This window comes from Antedon bifida, chromosome 3, assembly GCF_963402885.1.
Source record: "Antedon bifida chromosome 3, ecAntBifi1.1, whole genome shotgun sequence".
In the NCBI taxonomy this organism is placed as follows: domain Eukaryota; kingdom Metazoa; phylum Echinodermata; class Crinoidea; order Comatulida; family Antedonidae; genus Antedon; species Antedon bifida.
The window spans coordinates 19,105,880-19,123,258 of NC_136228.1; the positions used below are offsets into that span (position 1 = coordinate 19,105,880).

General features: G+C 31.9%; 1 protein-coding gene across 1 annotated transcript in view; it reads right to left on the minus strand.

Annotated features, from left to right (window-relative positions):
• Positions 1-334, minus strand: part of LOC144837882 (2,3-bisphosphoglycerate-independent phosphoglycerate mutase-like) — a 119,245-nt gene extending 118,911 nt beyond the window's left edge. Inside the window, exon 1 of the mRNA XM_078693192.1 lies at positions 220-334. Coding sequence (XP_078549318.1) covers positions 220-292 — 73 coding nt within the window. The 5' untranslated portion in view covers positions 293-334. The remainder of the gene's footprint in view (positions 1-219) is intronic.
• Between the last annotated feature and the right edge of the window lie 17,045 nt (positions 335-17,379).

The window sequence follows — 17,379 nt, forward strand, 5'->3', positions numbered from 1 at the left end:
CTCTACCAATGTTAAATGTTGTCTCTTTAGATCTTACTGTATTAATATGTATTGTGCAGCCCTTTGGTTTAACTATCGTATGAAGAATATTAGATCTCTTAATGTATGCTACAATAATGCTCTGCGCCGTATACTTAATGTCTCTAGAAGTAGTAGTGCCAGTCCAATGTTTATTGAACATGGTGTTCCTTCCTTTAATGAGTACATGCGAAAATCTACCTATGGTTTCATGCAACGTATGTTGAATAGTGGTAACATCCTTGTTGCTTGTGTTTGCAAACATATGCTCCATAACTCCAAAATGTATTGTAGATGGAGAAGCATTCTATATACTTAGTTTAGTATTTTCTTTTTCTGTTTATAAGTTTATTAATATGGATGATATTTCCGAAATAAAAAGAAATTGAATACAACGAATATAGAAATCTATCAATCAGGTAACAGAGCACACACTACAACAATTTCAAATGAAACCTTAAATCACGTGCAGTCTATGCAAAGAAGCTCTCTTTACAATCGATGTTTATGGATCGTATTGATAATTGTTGTGGTACTTTTATGCATCGCTACCATATGTATGACCACTAATACTTTACAAGTGTACCATGCTCATAGCTACTGTATTTGGCTATAAGTACCTTGCTCAAAATTGACACAGATTCTATAAGTCGTTGAACCGAAGTGAAATACTAATTTTGTTCTCTCTAATCGGAGCATTTGTATTGAGCGGTTGTGACTTCATATCAGCAAGTGGTAATTTAATAATTGATTTTCGGTATTTCACAGAAACAATTGAAAAGGATACATCAGAAATTAGCCATAACATAATGAGACAGATTGGTCTAATGCTATTGGCAGTTATAAATCCAGTTTACAGACAAAACTCATCATAAAGTTTCGAATATCCAGGATGTTCAGTGAGCACGCCAAGGATATTAGGCCTAATAATCGCTGCTTGATTTATCTAATGATTGCCCATGCACTTCACTGGTTGGGTGATACATGAGTCTATCCGGATACTGAAATGTATTCATCTGAGACAAATGATGTACTTTTTGGAAAATCTATTGCCGTTGTTAACATAACATTCTTTTCACTGGCAACGTTTTATCGATTTATTACTGCAGATTTGTTCTATCAAGCCAACAAGTTTTTAAGGTATTAAATCGTAAGCCACTGTAGGCCTATATAATGACCTCCTTGAGGTATAGGTCTACTGCAATCAGGGAGTTTAAAACTCCCTGCTGTAATGTTTATATGAATCGGGTGCAATTTCAAACTAAACATTTAACTGAACCCTTTATGTATAATGATGATATTTGAAGAAATCTCAATAATACTACTGATTTTTGGTTGAAGCCGAATAAAATGACGGAAAGCCGAAAGTATTATTTGTTAGTTTCTATTACACCAGTATGGTCGGTAATATCTAGATAATTGTACCACCTCGTCTATCTATTACGTTATGCAATGATAACAGTATGCCTACACATATTCCATGCACATGTTTGCAGTTAATAAATGCCTACATTTTTTCCTGAAATCGTAACAAAAAAAACGCCTATCGTACTATTTCACTCTCTATACGAAATCCGGTAATCAAAATTACCACAAGTATGGAAAATCGCTGTGGAAATTCTCTAAATGTTCCTTATACGTCGTACATCACTGAAAACCTTACTGTTAAAACCATTTGTGACAACAGATCCACACGAACACGAAGACCTGTGTCTTAATGTCATTTTATTCAATAATAATTCAATTTCAATTCATTTCCACAATATTATAAAATACATGATATACACAATGACATAATGTTAAACTAGTCTGTTAATAAATAAAATTGCATATAAATACGATAAATATTAGTTCAATCATGTGGGGGAGAGAGTCATATAAGTCAGAAAGACTTTAAGTTTGACCCACCACAAGATATAACATTAAATACGAAAAAACAAAATTACAAACAAAGCTACAATTTTTATTTTCGATCTTAACTAGTCTTATAAAATATATATTTAACGTTCATCATATCTAGAAAGTAAATAGTTCTTGTATACTAATTTAAATTTTGAAGTTGTAGATGCTGTTTTAATATCTACATGGATTCCATAATTTAGGTCCATGGTATTTAATAGAGTTCTTGATAAAATTATTTGTACATTTAGTTAAGAGATAATCATTTGAATTGCGTGTATTATGACTATGACTGTCTTTCATAAAGTAGTTATTAAATGATTTGGGAGTTTATTTTTTTCGTATTTGTATATAAACAAGGGAGATTGCAAACTATTGATATCAAATATATTTATTGTTTTAAATTTAGAAAAAAAGTGCTTAGGTATGGGCTAGATAAGTTGATTTAGAACAAATATGAAGCGCTTTTTTTCTATAATTTAAATAGATGGTCCAACTATGTTGTTTCCGTATAGTAGTCAATGGGCATTAAAGACGTTTATTTGTAACAGTTCCCTATAACAAGTTACAATTTCACAAACATGGAAGAACCATGGTATTAATGAAAAAAGAATATTTGTTGGTAAAATTACCCCAATATTCCTTGACACCACACAAATTTTAGTTAGGTAATTGCTGTTTCCTGTTAATTTGGGTGTCAATTGTGATTCTAAGAAAATGTTTTTTTTCTTTAACCAAAAGATTATCAAAATCAAAAGGTTATCAATTTTGATTTTTTAAATTATTATTCCCTCGGACGTGTTTTCAGTCACTTGCGAAATATAAAAATATATAAAAATTAATGTCAATATTCAACGATAGTTTATTAGCCTTGAACCAATCTGAGACATACAGTAATTCCCTAGTAAGTGTTTCAAAAAGTTTATTAATATTTTTATGAGAAAAAACATATTTGTATCATCAGCAAATAATATATAATTTAATAACTCAGATATCATTTACATGGTAGTACCCCGCAGTTTACAGGCAAGTACTGTATGTGAATTAAAATATGTAAACTGTTTTCTATCGTAAAGATAATTTGATAATACTAGAAGAGAGAGTCCTCTAATGCCATAATGTTCAAGTTTATATTTTAAAATGGTATGATTAATAGTGTCGAAGGCTTTCGATAAATCCATAAAGATTTTCAGATTTAGAAGAGCAGATTTTGTTGCAGATATCTAGTAATGCTAGGTCAGTTGAATGTTCTTTACGAAAACCATATCATTAGTGTTTAAAAAATCAATGATCCTATTATATAGATTAACTTCTCAAACACTTTCGAAAAGCACAAAAGAAGTGATGCCCGACGATAGTTAGAAATAATATGGCATCTTTTTTATAAATAGGGATAATTTTAGCTAAGTGCTGTAAGAGAAAATCCAGTAAAAATGGATACGTTAAAAATTTGACAAAGTGGTCGAACTATAAATGGTGCTATCTGTAATATAGGCCTAAAGTGAAACAAAAATATCAACATGAGTACGATATTTATATTTTTTAATTGGTAATGTGTCTTCTATTATCAGGTTAGATAAGGACAATCAAGTACACATATGCCAGTAGATAGGGACGCTTCTGTTGCATCATGAGGTTTTGTCCGTAGCAGATGACCAATTTCCCGAGTATGAACAATTCCTTCAGTGTCACTGTAAACGAAAAACAAAATAATGGTAATTTATTTGATGTTAATGTTAGAGTATTATAGCCATTTCACATGGCTAAGCAACACTACCAAGTTTACACACACCATGTCGTTTTGCTAGACGCATCTTTCCCGGAAATCGCATCAGGCGACGCATGCCTAACGCAGCAATCACATAAAATCCTTATGTGAAGAACAATCGTGGAATTCAGGAAAATTCCCTGTATATTTTTACGTCCCCGGAGCTACAAAATGGAGTGGGGGAGATGTCCTATCACTGGTTATTCAATATTAAATTTACGTCAAAAATGTTTTATTTTCCGTTTTGGACGTATTTTTTCAGGTGTTACGTCACTTACAATAATAGCATCCAAATAAGGACAGGATATGAATTACGTCATTGTTTGTCGGTTACCCATCGCCGGCGTAGCACTAACGACAAGGACAACTGGAGCGTAGACTACTGGAAAACCCCACCGCTGAATTTTCATTATCTCATATTGCATCTCGCATAACGTGCCAATTCTAATTTCTGTGTAGTATGACGTAGATGCAAAAATAACAATTACAATAATAGCATCCAAATAAGGACAGGCTATGAATTACGTCATTGTTTGTCGGTTACCCATCGCCGGCGTAGCACTAACGACAAGGACAACTGGAGCGTAGACTACTGGAAAACCCCACCGTTGAATTTTCATTATCTCATATTGCATCTCGCATAACGTGCCAATTCTAATTTCTGTGTAGTATGACGTAGATGCAAAAATCACAATTACAATAATAGCATCCAAATAAGGACAGGCTATGAATTACGTCATTGTTTGTCGGTTACCCATCGCCGGCGTAGCACTAATGACAAGGACAACTGGAGCGTAGACTACTGGAAAACCCCACCGTTGAATTTTCATTATCTCATATTTCATCTCGCATAACGTGCCAATTCTGATTTCTGTGTAGTATGACGTAGATGCAAAAATCATATGCCATTATGAATTTATGTATGTAATATTTATTTCATCATTACCGATCATCGCTTGCCGTCAGCAATTATTATATAAGGCTAATTTTTGTGGCCAAGCTCTACCTGTTGTTGAGTTTAGATTTAGGTATGTGGTTATTTACTTTCTATAGGCCTCATAAATACGGTACAAAAATACACACACACCCACATTTAAGTGTAGCTTTAAAAGATCCCATACACACTATTTATGTATTATATATATTTCACTCCTAGTTAACTCTGAAATGAAACGTCTTCAATTATGTTTTCAAAACAATGAAAGGCAGCATTCTGATTATTTTCAACATTGCTGCCTCTCATTTCTACTAATAGGCCTATGTCCATCACAGAGCTCATTTACCGAAACTTATTAATAAACCCTATTAGACATCACTTTGACATGGTCTTCTAGCAAATCTCCATGTACGTCACACGCCTCACAAAATTCAACCACGAAGAGAAACAGAATCACTCGTACAATAAATTCCTTCATTTATATAGCATAACTTCCAACATGGCCGTAGTCACCATTTTTTAATAATTTAGTCATGGTGTACCACGACCACTAACCAAAATGATAAATTTGTTTAATAAATCGTGTTTACACGACCGTCCATAAATCTACTGCGGACGCATCACACCTATCATATAGTTCTGTTTAAATTGGATGATTAGGAATTATTTATAGCGTATAATCAAAAACCTTGTACAGAATTTAAAAATTAATGTTACTATCAATACATTTACCTTTAATGACATATAATAACTTTATTTTGTTTTAATGCATTTAACTTACCCTACTATTGTACCATATATTCCGATCTCTGATGTCATCTCCTTCCACTTTACGTCTTCCTTATGTGTTATTGGGTAGCCTTTGCATTTGATCGGTTCAATTTTTTCCATTAGAATGTATTTAGTGCGACTTTTCAAGTCTTTTATTTCCATCAGTTTTCTCGCAACGTCCTTTCCAAAAATGTTGTTACCTTTAAAATCGAAATAAATGTTTATATTATTCGAATGCACTATAATAGGATTACTTAATTAACAGGGTAAGTTCCCTAACTTTCTTATGTAGTTCGCGAACTTACACGAGTAAATAACTAAGCCATAGACCTAATAAGTTTACATGTTCCAGTAGCAGATTGATTTAATGTAATATAAATTATATGTTTCAAAGATAACAGTATGAGCAGATGTGATGGAATATTATTTTACGTTTTCACATTTAAACCTTGTATCAATTAGTATTCACTTCACCTAATTTGTAGAGAAGAAAACTTACAATTTATAATAGCCTATCTGGTTATTTTTACTTACCACCAGATTCTCTGTTTGGCTTAAGTACAAACTTGTCTGGATTCTCTAGTGCTAAAGTAACGGCTTGGTCTCCTTTCGAGCCCTATCACATAAATATAAATTATTCAGCTGTATAATAGTAGTAGAATAGTAGGAATTGGGGCTCTAAAAAATACAGGGTACCAGGAAACAAGTATCTGTTTGGTATGTGAATAGACATAATTTGATTTTAAAAAATAAAGCATTACGGTAACTCACAATATCGAGCGAATACAATCTACAAAATGTTTCACGTATTCGATTAACTGCTTCTGGGTCTTCAATATACCTTTCGGTAATGCCTGGTTCTGACAATGCTTGTTGAACGGACTTAGTTCCCGCCAAATGACCACCTATTGATGGACACTTAATTGCACATGACTGCTCTGCTAAAGATCTACCCCTCCATTCCTGATTGACGAGAATGAGAATATACATTCATGTTGATAAGCAAATTTGCTATTTATTTGTTTTATTTATTTCAACCATAATTACTTCACAAAGCCATACAACTGTATATATGGAATTGCATACCTTCTTTGTCTTGTAATGGTCGGGTCTGTAACCAGTGCGATAATATACAACAGCAATTTCATATTCATCCCTAAGATAAAAAGTATGAAAATGTGTATATTCTCTCTCGCTTTTCAGCGCGTTCCTAATCTAGCGACGTCGCTATATTGATGGTAAAATGTACAAAATGAACTTGAAAATGTTGGGGTTTTTCATAAAATTCTTTAAAAGAAACCATGAGGCTAATGATATAACATATTATAAATAAAGTGGAAAACTTCAGATACTTATTAACATAATTGCTTACATTTCTAACTCTTGATCGTCAGTCAAAATGGCGCGATCTCCAATATCTTTTAGGTTTCCCTTAATAAAAGATATTCGCGAATTAACTTCATGAATTCGAAACTCGATGTGCTGGTGAGCATTAACAGCCCTGTCTGAAGTTTCAGCAACTAGTAAAATTGCTGCTCTGTAAATAATAAAATAATTACATCAGGTAGTTAGGTAGTTTCCACGCAAAAAATCGGGAACAATGTAACTGTTTTAAATAACTTAAACATACTGTACCTGGGTTGGCCGTAAATTTCCCATGCCCGAACAAGAGCAATGGCTATTTCATCAAGACACTTGTTTTCCGGAACACGTTCTTCTTCGTGTTTCCCTAACAACTTTAAGGTGTACCTGAATAAAATAAAAAGAATTAAAATGGAAGCGACTTATAGCCCTATTGTACCTTGCTTACGTTTATAATGCACACACGTTAATTTAATTAAATCTCGTTAAAATGGTATACGAACACTATACTGATGGGATGATAAGCCGGACAAGTTATATCAAATGGCGCTAAGTAAAGTGTTGTTATTTAATACGAAGCAGCATTTTACCTATGTAGAGGTGCTAACAATGTTGACATTTCACCAGCTCCAACTGATATCATGTTAATTTCAACTTGTTTAAACTGATCTCCATTTCTATCATCCAGCATGTAGTCGCATCTGATTATTTCAAGGCTTCCTCTCTACAAAATTATTAACGATTAATTGTTAAATGATATAAATGTAAATTAAAAGATACCACTTTATTAGAACTGTTAAAGACACGTTCCCTACGTTTTTTAAGGTCACTAACTGCATTTTATGTAAAATTGCATACTTTGGGCTTATTGCGAAAAATTGTTTGTCTATAAATGGTAAAACTGTGAAATATAAGTCGATTTTAATAATTGTATCGGCCCGCTATAAATACCAGCATGCATTGCACGCGAATTGATCGTGAAGGCCAAAGCAATTGGAAGAACTGTAACTTTTCGGCAAAAATATCAGGTTTTTTTCCTAATTTGTATTAACGGATTCTGCCAAAACAGTAAGCCAATTAATGCAGCGACAGGCTAGGCCTACAGTAGGCCTATAACTATTTCCAAAAGAGCATTATCAAAGACTCTACTTTCTCAGAAAGCTCAAGGAAATTAGAGTTGACAACACTATTTTAATCCTATTTTATCAAAGTATTATTTTAAGTATTTTTTCTTTTAGCATTGGATGTTTTTATAGTAATTATACTGAAAAAGATAGAGAGACCACCACGCAAAATTGCACAACGTATCATTAAAGCAGATCTAACGCCATGTTCACTGATTTATCTTAAGAAAACCTGAAAATATTATGAAAGATCCTACTGTTTGAAAAGTAAAATTATGCATTATTTTTACAAAATGTGTAGGGATAGTATTTTAAATAGGCTACTCACGTCTTTAATAGTCTTGTGACGAACCATTTTGCTAATCTCTACCAAATTTCTTGTAAATTCGTCATATTTCAAAGAACTGAAAGCAAAGTAACGTATGATTTAATAGTTAATGTTAAAAAATACATTTGCATTAAGATTTTAGAACAATATTTCAATAACAGTACATCAAAATTGTATTTGCCTTTATGTCAACGAAACATAATAGTTGTACGCAATAAAAACACAACAAACACGCATTACATAGGCCTACATACATTATCGAAGTTGATCGATTATTTAATCGGGTTAGGTCTACCGGTTTATTTACAGTTCTTACCTGTTCAGGACTTCGTACAAAAAGTCGTAATCTCGACTAACGTTGTACATCAGTAAATTAAAGTCCAGTTGAACTTTTTTCATTCTTTTAAATAGGTTCATGGGAAATGGTGTTGGAGTAAGCATAAATGGTATATAGGTGACTTGATGAGGCATTGGTTCGTTATCTTTCCTTTCCACTGGTCTGACCAGGCCATGGTTCATTGCCCAACATTTTGCTTTCCATATGACGTCATCAAGAACTTTTTTATCAATTATATCAGTACTCGTCATCATGGTATCTCTACCTATCTGTTATATAAAATATTGTTTAAAACACAGTAATAACGAAAATAAGAACTACGTTAAATTAAAAAGCATTGATTGTGTATTAATTATCATTATGATTTTATTTTATTATTTATCAGATTTGTGTGTGTGCGTGAGTGTCGGGGTGGGTGTGGGTGTGTGTTCGTGGTGGAGGTGGGGAGGGAACTCAGGTGCTGTGTGCCTGTGTTTGTCTGTTTCTAGATAACGTCACAACTAGAAGACGGATCTTTAACAAATTTTAAAGGATCCAAATTCTGGATCTCTTTTTATTATTAATTTAGACCGTACGTCAAGACGGATAATTATCACCTTTAAACCACATAGATTTATAGTCACGGAAGACTCCATTAAGTTGTGGAGGCAATCCGGATCAGAATCTCAAATCTGAAAAACATTATTTCCTAATTTAGGCCGTAGTTTAAAAAAAGTGCAAGGCGGATCTTTATCAGTTATCTTGATAATTTGTTCTCTTTTTTACTCCTGGCGGAGGTTACAACTTTCTGATTTCTCTTGTTTAATATGGAGCTATAATTTTGTATAGCTCCATGGTTTATTATATAGATACACTAGCATTAGTACCCGTCTTCGACAGGTGTGAGCCCCGCTGATTTCAACCGCGCCGAGAAAACTTGTCAAACGTACATTATGTAAAATAATATGTAAGAATTGCAATTGAAGTCTCATTCGTGGATTATACATAACTAGCATTAGTACCCGTCTTCGACAGGTGTGAGCACCGCTGATTTCAACCGCGCCGAGAAAACTCAAACAATTGAAGTCTCATGTTTTAAATACATTTGTACACAAAGGATATCTCGGTATCTTTATTCAATAAAAAACAATGACCTATAAAAATACAAAGGCAGCACATGTGCTGAATTGACGTATTCTTTACCAAAAAAAGAATCACAAATTACACAAATAAAATATATATTAAAGGTAAAATGTATATAAATATATATTGTATCTATAAAAATAGGTTGCAATTAGTGAACACCAATATTTAATTTGTTTACTTACTACGAAAGGATTGAAACTAACATAGGCCTACGTCTGGTAGGCTAAATGTTTATTATAGGTAGGCCTATACAATGTATGCTTAATAAATGTGAATTGAATTGAAAGTAAGATTCATCGTTACAAAATTAATACAACATTTTACTCTATTATTTTAAATACAATACATACAGTTTTACGTACTATAAAGGTTATATCAACGGACGATTTGGAGGAGAAAACATACGTTTAGTAGAAGACTTTTCCAGACCAATACATGTAACTTACCCGGAGCAATAGTTTTTCTAGACTTTGCAAAGGCCTTCGATTCATTAGATAGAAACTTTATTTTTAAATGCCTCCAAAAGTTTGGCTTTGGAATGTCATTTACAAAATGGATTACATTGTTATATACAGAAACAGAATATATTATAGAAAATAATGGTTGGCTATCTGAAAGTTTTCAGATGGAAAGTGGAGTAAGACAAGGATGTCCACTGTCTGCTCTTTTATTCACACTTGCTGTTGAAATAATGGCTAATAATATAAGAGATAATCCTCTATGTAAAGGCATTATGTTACCATGTAATATAGATAATGTAAATGAAAGTACTGTTAAAATTTGTCAATTAGCAGATGACACCGTCTTATTTACACAAGACGAGACTAGTTTAAAACACTTTTTGAAAGAAATAGAGGTTTTTTGTAATATATCTGGATTAAAATTAAATAAAGAAAAAACTAAAGGAATGTGGATTGGTTCCAGCAAAAATAATGAAACAGCACCTTTTAATCTAACATGGACGAAGAATCCAGTTAAATTCTTTAGGGATATATGTCGGCTACAATAAAAGAGTGTGCGAAGAAAAGAACTGGAATGAAAAAATCACTAAACTTGATCAGATATTGCAATTATGGCAAAAAAGAAACCTCTCTTTTTTTGGAAAAATAATTATTATAAAAACATTTGCAATTTCCAAACTTGTATATACTGCTAGTGTCATAAATGTGCCTAAATATGTATTCCCAAAAGTAGAAAAGGTATTATATAGATTTTTGTGGGGTAAAAAAAGAGAAAAAATAAAAAGAAAAACCCTTATAAATTCAATACTAGAAGGTGGTCTAAATATGGTACATCTTAGCACAATGGTTAGTTCGTTAAAACTTAGTTGGGTTAAGAGATTGTTAAGCCCTGACCCAGGTAAATGGAAATATTTACCAAAACATTATATGTATCCATTTAATTATACTGTCAATATTAGTGAGCCCAATTTTGAAAGTCATGTAGAACTGAAATGTATGCCTGAATTTTATAAAGAAATGTTAAAAGTGTTAGTGTATTTTAACAATAGCCTATAAGTAATACATACCCGCAAAATGTAAACGAAGTTGAAAAACAACATTTGTGGGAAAACACTTTTATAAAATGCAGTGGAAAAACATTATATTTTAAAAGTTGGATACAAGCAGGGTATAAAACAATAAAAGATATAATAATTAATCACAGATTAATGACTCCGACAGAATTGATACCCACCCTTTCAGAGCAACAAAATGGAATAATTGAATATTTTAAGATTGTAAATGCAATTCCCTCAAATTGGAAGAAAATATTTATAAACAATGAAAAAGAGAGAGACAAACAAGAAATACAAACAATATATTAGAAAAAGTATAAAAATTCTTTTTATTATAAACACATTATAAACAATATATCTATTACTCCATTTTGTCAATCGAAATGGGAAACAGAATTTAGAAATGTGAACTTTAAGTGGAATGAAATATGGTTAAAAAAAGTCTATAGCATGAAACATGTAACAAAAGTAGCACAATTTAATTTTAAACTGCTACATCGGATTCTGGCATGTAAACAACGAATGAAGATGGAAAATATCTCCTGAAGAAATGTGCGAATACTGCCAAAATGAAATTGAGACAGACAATCACATGCTTTTGAAATGTAAAAGTATCCAAAAAGTATGGACAAAATTTAACAACATGATTATAAAATGCTATACACTTGAAGAAACCGTACATGATTGGCTAGACATTGTTATTGGAACAAAAAGTGAAAATGTCAATGAATTATTATCATTGTTTACAACAAACTTTATTAAATCATTAGAAAAGCATTCAAAAATGAGATCAAAAGTCGTCTGGAACTTGTTCCGACTTGAGCTAAAAAATCTTATGCAGAATCAATATGCTTGTAACATAAACAAGGCAAAAAGAAATGGGGTAACGTAAAAAGAAAATTATTAACTTGTATTTCTTAAAATTACATGTATTAATTGTTAATTGTTTCATTATTATTTTAATTTTTATGTGTATATATATATATATTTAAAACTTTATTTTAATGACATTTTATACAATTTCTATATATAACTACAATGTGTAATATGAAGAATGAAATAAAAGTGGGTTGGCCCCACGAAAGAGAAAAAAAAAGTTATAATCTACGTATGAAAAATATGGCCAATATGAAATGACGCAAGATACACTATTGTCAGTATACGCTGAAAGATCACTTAATATATGGGGCCTACTACAATCAATACATTCGATTACAAATTATCAATAAAAGCGTTTATGATGGTCGAAAGGATGTTATTATTATAGCCAACCGGTATTTTAACAATGCAATAACCTTTTCTTATTTATTATATTATAAGTACAATAGGCCTATGGTCATATCCTTTTTATGATGTAGTTAAACCAATTATACTGCTTTTATTCAGCTTCAATTAGGCTTTGAATAATAATATAAAATAAATGCATCTTGAAATGTCTCTGTGGCTAGCTTTAAAAAGAATTAAAATTTGAAGTAAACGTCTTCAAATGATTTAAAAAAATCGTATTTATTTTAAATTAATATCATAATCAAAAATAAGTTAGTCTTCTAATTTGAGCATAACAATTTATTGTTGATACTTTGTTAAAACTATAGTAGGCCTATATATTTTATTGTAAAACATTTGTTATTATTAATTTTTAATAAATATTTATTTAAAGGCCCTGATGTCTATGGTAGAGCTACTGTGCATACAAAAACATTGAATTAATAGTGGTCGTTTGTAGTTACCTTCTACAGGTCAATTACAATTTCGACCTTTCGCTGGTACTCATGGATGTGATATAAACCGAAGGCTTTAACATCTTTGCTGGTACTACATCTCTCTGTACTATATATAACTGTATTCCATACTAATATACTATTTCTCACTCTACTATCTTACTGTACTGTATATCGTACTGCAAATTATATAACTGTAATATCCTACTTCACTATATTTCACTCTACTATCTTACTGTACTGTATATCGTACTGCAAATTATATAACTGTATATCCTACTTTACTATATCTAACTCTACTATATCTCATTCTACTATCTTATTGTACTGTATCGTACTGTTAGGTCTACTATATGCCTGTATCAGGTGGAAACTTATAGTTTACTAATGCTGAAAATGGAATTTGGAAACTCGAACTGAGCATGCGCAAATCCTAAAGCTCGTCTGGGAGAAGAGTCTATGAGATGTATGCAGACACTGTAATATATCTTACCATACTAAATGTCACTATGGGTCTACTATATCTCACTGTACTATTATACAAATAATGAATGTTTATGAGTGTAATGGTACAAATAATGGCACGAAATGAATTATGAAAGTTTATATTTGAGTTGAAATATAACCTTTCATCATTCACCAAGTGCCATTATTTGTACCATTACACGAATATAAAGCATTCATTATTTGTTTTATATAACATCTAAATAAATAACTGTCATTTGAATCAGATTGAATAAAAGGTACATTTGTTTGAAACACAGTAAGATTTATTGCTTTTGAAACAATGTGCATAATTTACATTGCATATAATACGTATATATTATAACATACTACTGTAAATAGATTTATTTGGAAACTGTATTTTAATTGCATTTTTACAAAAAAAAAGGTAACTGGCCCGTGGAAGTGCTGTGACTTGTAATTAGGTTTACTACTAAGAGTTTGAGATTTTGATAGGATTGTTTCGAGTTCTGAGATGGCATTATTTGATTGATCTTCTGAAACTTCATACATTTTCGTAGCCAAAGTACAGCTCATAGACTTTTTCTTTTTATTACTTGTTCGGGAGTAATGCTTTAATGACGATTCCGATCTATGCCCTGTAACCGACATTATATTTCGATTTGGGAATCCTGCCTCATCAAGTATTGTGCAGGTTGTAGCCCTTAGACTATGATTTGTGTATTTTTTTTTAGCATCCGGCCTTTGCATAAATCATTTTCATCTTATATCCAAATGTATGTATACCCAACGGCGCATTTATGTACCATGGAGATCCATCACTTGGTGCAGTAGATTTAGGACGCTGTCGAATACATTTTTGATTTGGATTTAACACTTCTTTGAAGGCAAAGAAACTTGAGACGGGGCACCTTTTTGAGCCACGAATTTCATACATATATGTCCACTACACTGCTCGTCTCGATTTGGTCAAGTTATCACGATCACAATGTAACGGAGATCGTTTCATCTACTTCAACAAAGAAATCGGAAATCGACATACCTCGAAGGTTCTCTCTACCTCGGTTAACAAAGTAAATCATAATATCAATAAGCATTTTATTTTGGAGCCCATCCGGTGTATTAGTATCAAGTCAAGTATTTCCCCATGTCTTCACTCACTGTTTGTTTGTGTTGCACTTTACCTTTACCATCTTGTATGTTTTATTACTTTCTTTGAAGACTTTACTGTCAGTTATATCCACATCGTTTTTATCATGGAAGTGTCGGCCTAGGCCGATTTCTTTGTATACAATTCTCCATCATTTTTTCGTAGACCCCATAGAATCGACTAAAAAAAACAATCAAATTCGGTCGTGTTTAACCGTTCTACTTATTCCAATACTAGGTTTTCCTAGGTTATGTTAAAATTAAATATATTATTTATTATCCTCAGTGAACAAAATATTCAATTTGCGATAATATATACAGTAGTTTAAAATATCAGCAAAAAATGTAACAGTACCGGTAATAAACTTTGAAAAAACTTGTTGGAGAACCCGGGCAATGATCCCGGTACCTCTCACATGCAAAGCGAGCGCTCTACCATCTGAGATAGTTCCCCATCTATATACAATATACAACACCAGTAGATATTTTATCACTGTTCATATTGTGACAAGTATTGTTGTGATAAAATATATACCGTAGTTTAAAGTCTCAGTAAAAAAAAACAACAATACCGGTAACAAACTTTGACCAATAGTATTGGAGAACGGGCATTGATCCCGGTACCTCTCATATGCATCGCTACCATATGTATGACCATGGAGTCTCCATGGTATGACAGAGTTAAGTTATATAATCAAACGCAATGTGTTTCTGCTATACAATTATATACAAATATACAAATATTCATACTAATAATTTATAAGTGTACCATGCTCATAGCTACTGTATTTGGCAATAAGTACCTTACTCAAAATTGACACAGATTCGCTGAACCGAAGTGAAATACTAATTTTGTTCTCTCTAATCGGAGCATTTGTATTGAGCGGTTGTGACTTCATATCAGCAAGTGGTAATTTAATAATTGATTTTCTTTTTTTTTTTTTGTTTTTTTTTTTATTTATTTCATATTTCATATTACCAAAAAAGGACCGACGGAGCGGTAACACACACACAAAAAAATATAAAAATCAAATTCTGCAATTAACAATGGTAAACCATCTATGGTAAATAAAGATATATAAAGATATATTAAATTGTCCCCTGAACATTTTGGTGATTAACCTACATTAAAAATACAAGAAGGGTATAAATCATAAGGCAAAAATCTTAATTTTTCATGTTTTTTTTGGGGGGGGGGGGGAGGGGGGGTAAATACATCTTTAATAAGTTTGTTTTCAGTTTAAAAAAACACCATATATACACAACTTACATAATTCTATACATTACATACGCAATACGTACCCATATGTGAATCAGAATTACCTAACTTTTGTTTTCACAACTACCCATTCTCTCCGATATGTATCCTTATTATAATAGTAAAAGATTTGTAGTCAAGGACATATTTAATATTTTGTACTGAAAATATCTCAGTCTTGTGTCTATTGTACTTTTGTATGTTAATCTATATTCCAAATGAAAGAGTACAGAATTTTATCTAATGTTTTAAAAAATGATATAGGTGGATTGGTTATCACATTAAACAAGAAAGTAATCATGGGCACTATTAAAGTCTTAATTATCGTTATCTTGCCAATTGGGGTGAGATTTCTTGCGGACCAAATATTAGTAAGCGTTTTAATTTTGTCAAGCTGAGGTAATAGGTTCAGAGTAAAAAGATCCGAAGGATCAAGTGTAAATTTGACTCCAAGTAACCGTATCGGACCTTTTGTCCAAGTAAGTTTTTTTAGTTTGTTATCCTCTTCAAATTTATTTAGTATATATTTATCTGATCCTATACACATCACTTGTGTTTTATCTTGATTTATTTTTAATCCAGAAATATTAGCAACATTTTCAAGAACTTTCATTCCAAAATAGACTCTTTAGAACCATCGAGAATGACAACTGTATCGTCGCGGCATATTGCGTTAGTTTAATTTCTTGATTATTAATTATAACACCTTTAATTGTTGGATTGTGGCGAATATGAGAAGACAATATTTCGGCACACAATATAAATAAGTATGGTGAGAGAAGGCATCCTTGTCGGAGACCTCTTGATAGATTAAAAAAATTAGACGAATAACCATTATTAATGACACAGCTACAAGCGCCGTTATAAAACACATATGTCCATTTTCTAAAATCCTTCCCAAAATTATAATAAGATAAAACCTTATCTAAATATTTCCATTCAATTTTATCGAAGGCTTTTTCAAAATCAAAAGCAAGGATCATACATGGTATTTTTTAGCAATCTGTGTAATGTATAATATTAAAAACTAATCGGATGTTTTCACCGATGTATCTCCATTTCATAAAGCCGGTCTGATCGGGATCTATTATTAAGGGGAGAACTTTTTTTAAGCCTTGTAGCTATCGCTTTTGTAGCAATTTTTTAATCCGTATTTAAAAGGGAAATAGGCCTCCAATTTTTTAGCAGTGATAGTTGTTTATCTTTCTTTGGGAGCAGAGTAATGATACCTCTATTTTGTGAACAGCTCATTTTTCCTTTTATAAAGGCCCAATTAATTGAGTTAACAACAGCAGATTTGATTTCTTGCCAAAAAAATTTATAGAAATCCGCAGGAAAACCGTCTGATCCAGGCGATTTATTATTTGGCATAGCGTCCAGTGCTTGTCTACATTCTTCTAAGCTAAGCTCTCCTTCAAAAGCTAGACTTTTTTCTCCACTGAGAAAAACCTTCTTTTCTTCAGGGAAGAATTCAGTGTCCAAAATATAATAATTGATTTTCGGTATTTCACAGAAACAATTGAAAAGGATACATCAGAAATTAGCCATAACATAATGAGACAGATTAGTCTAATGCTATTGGCAGTTATGAATCCAGTTTA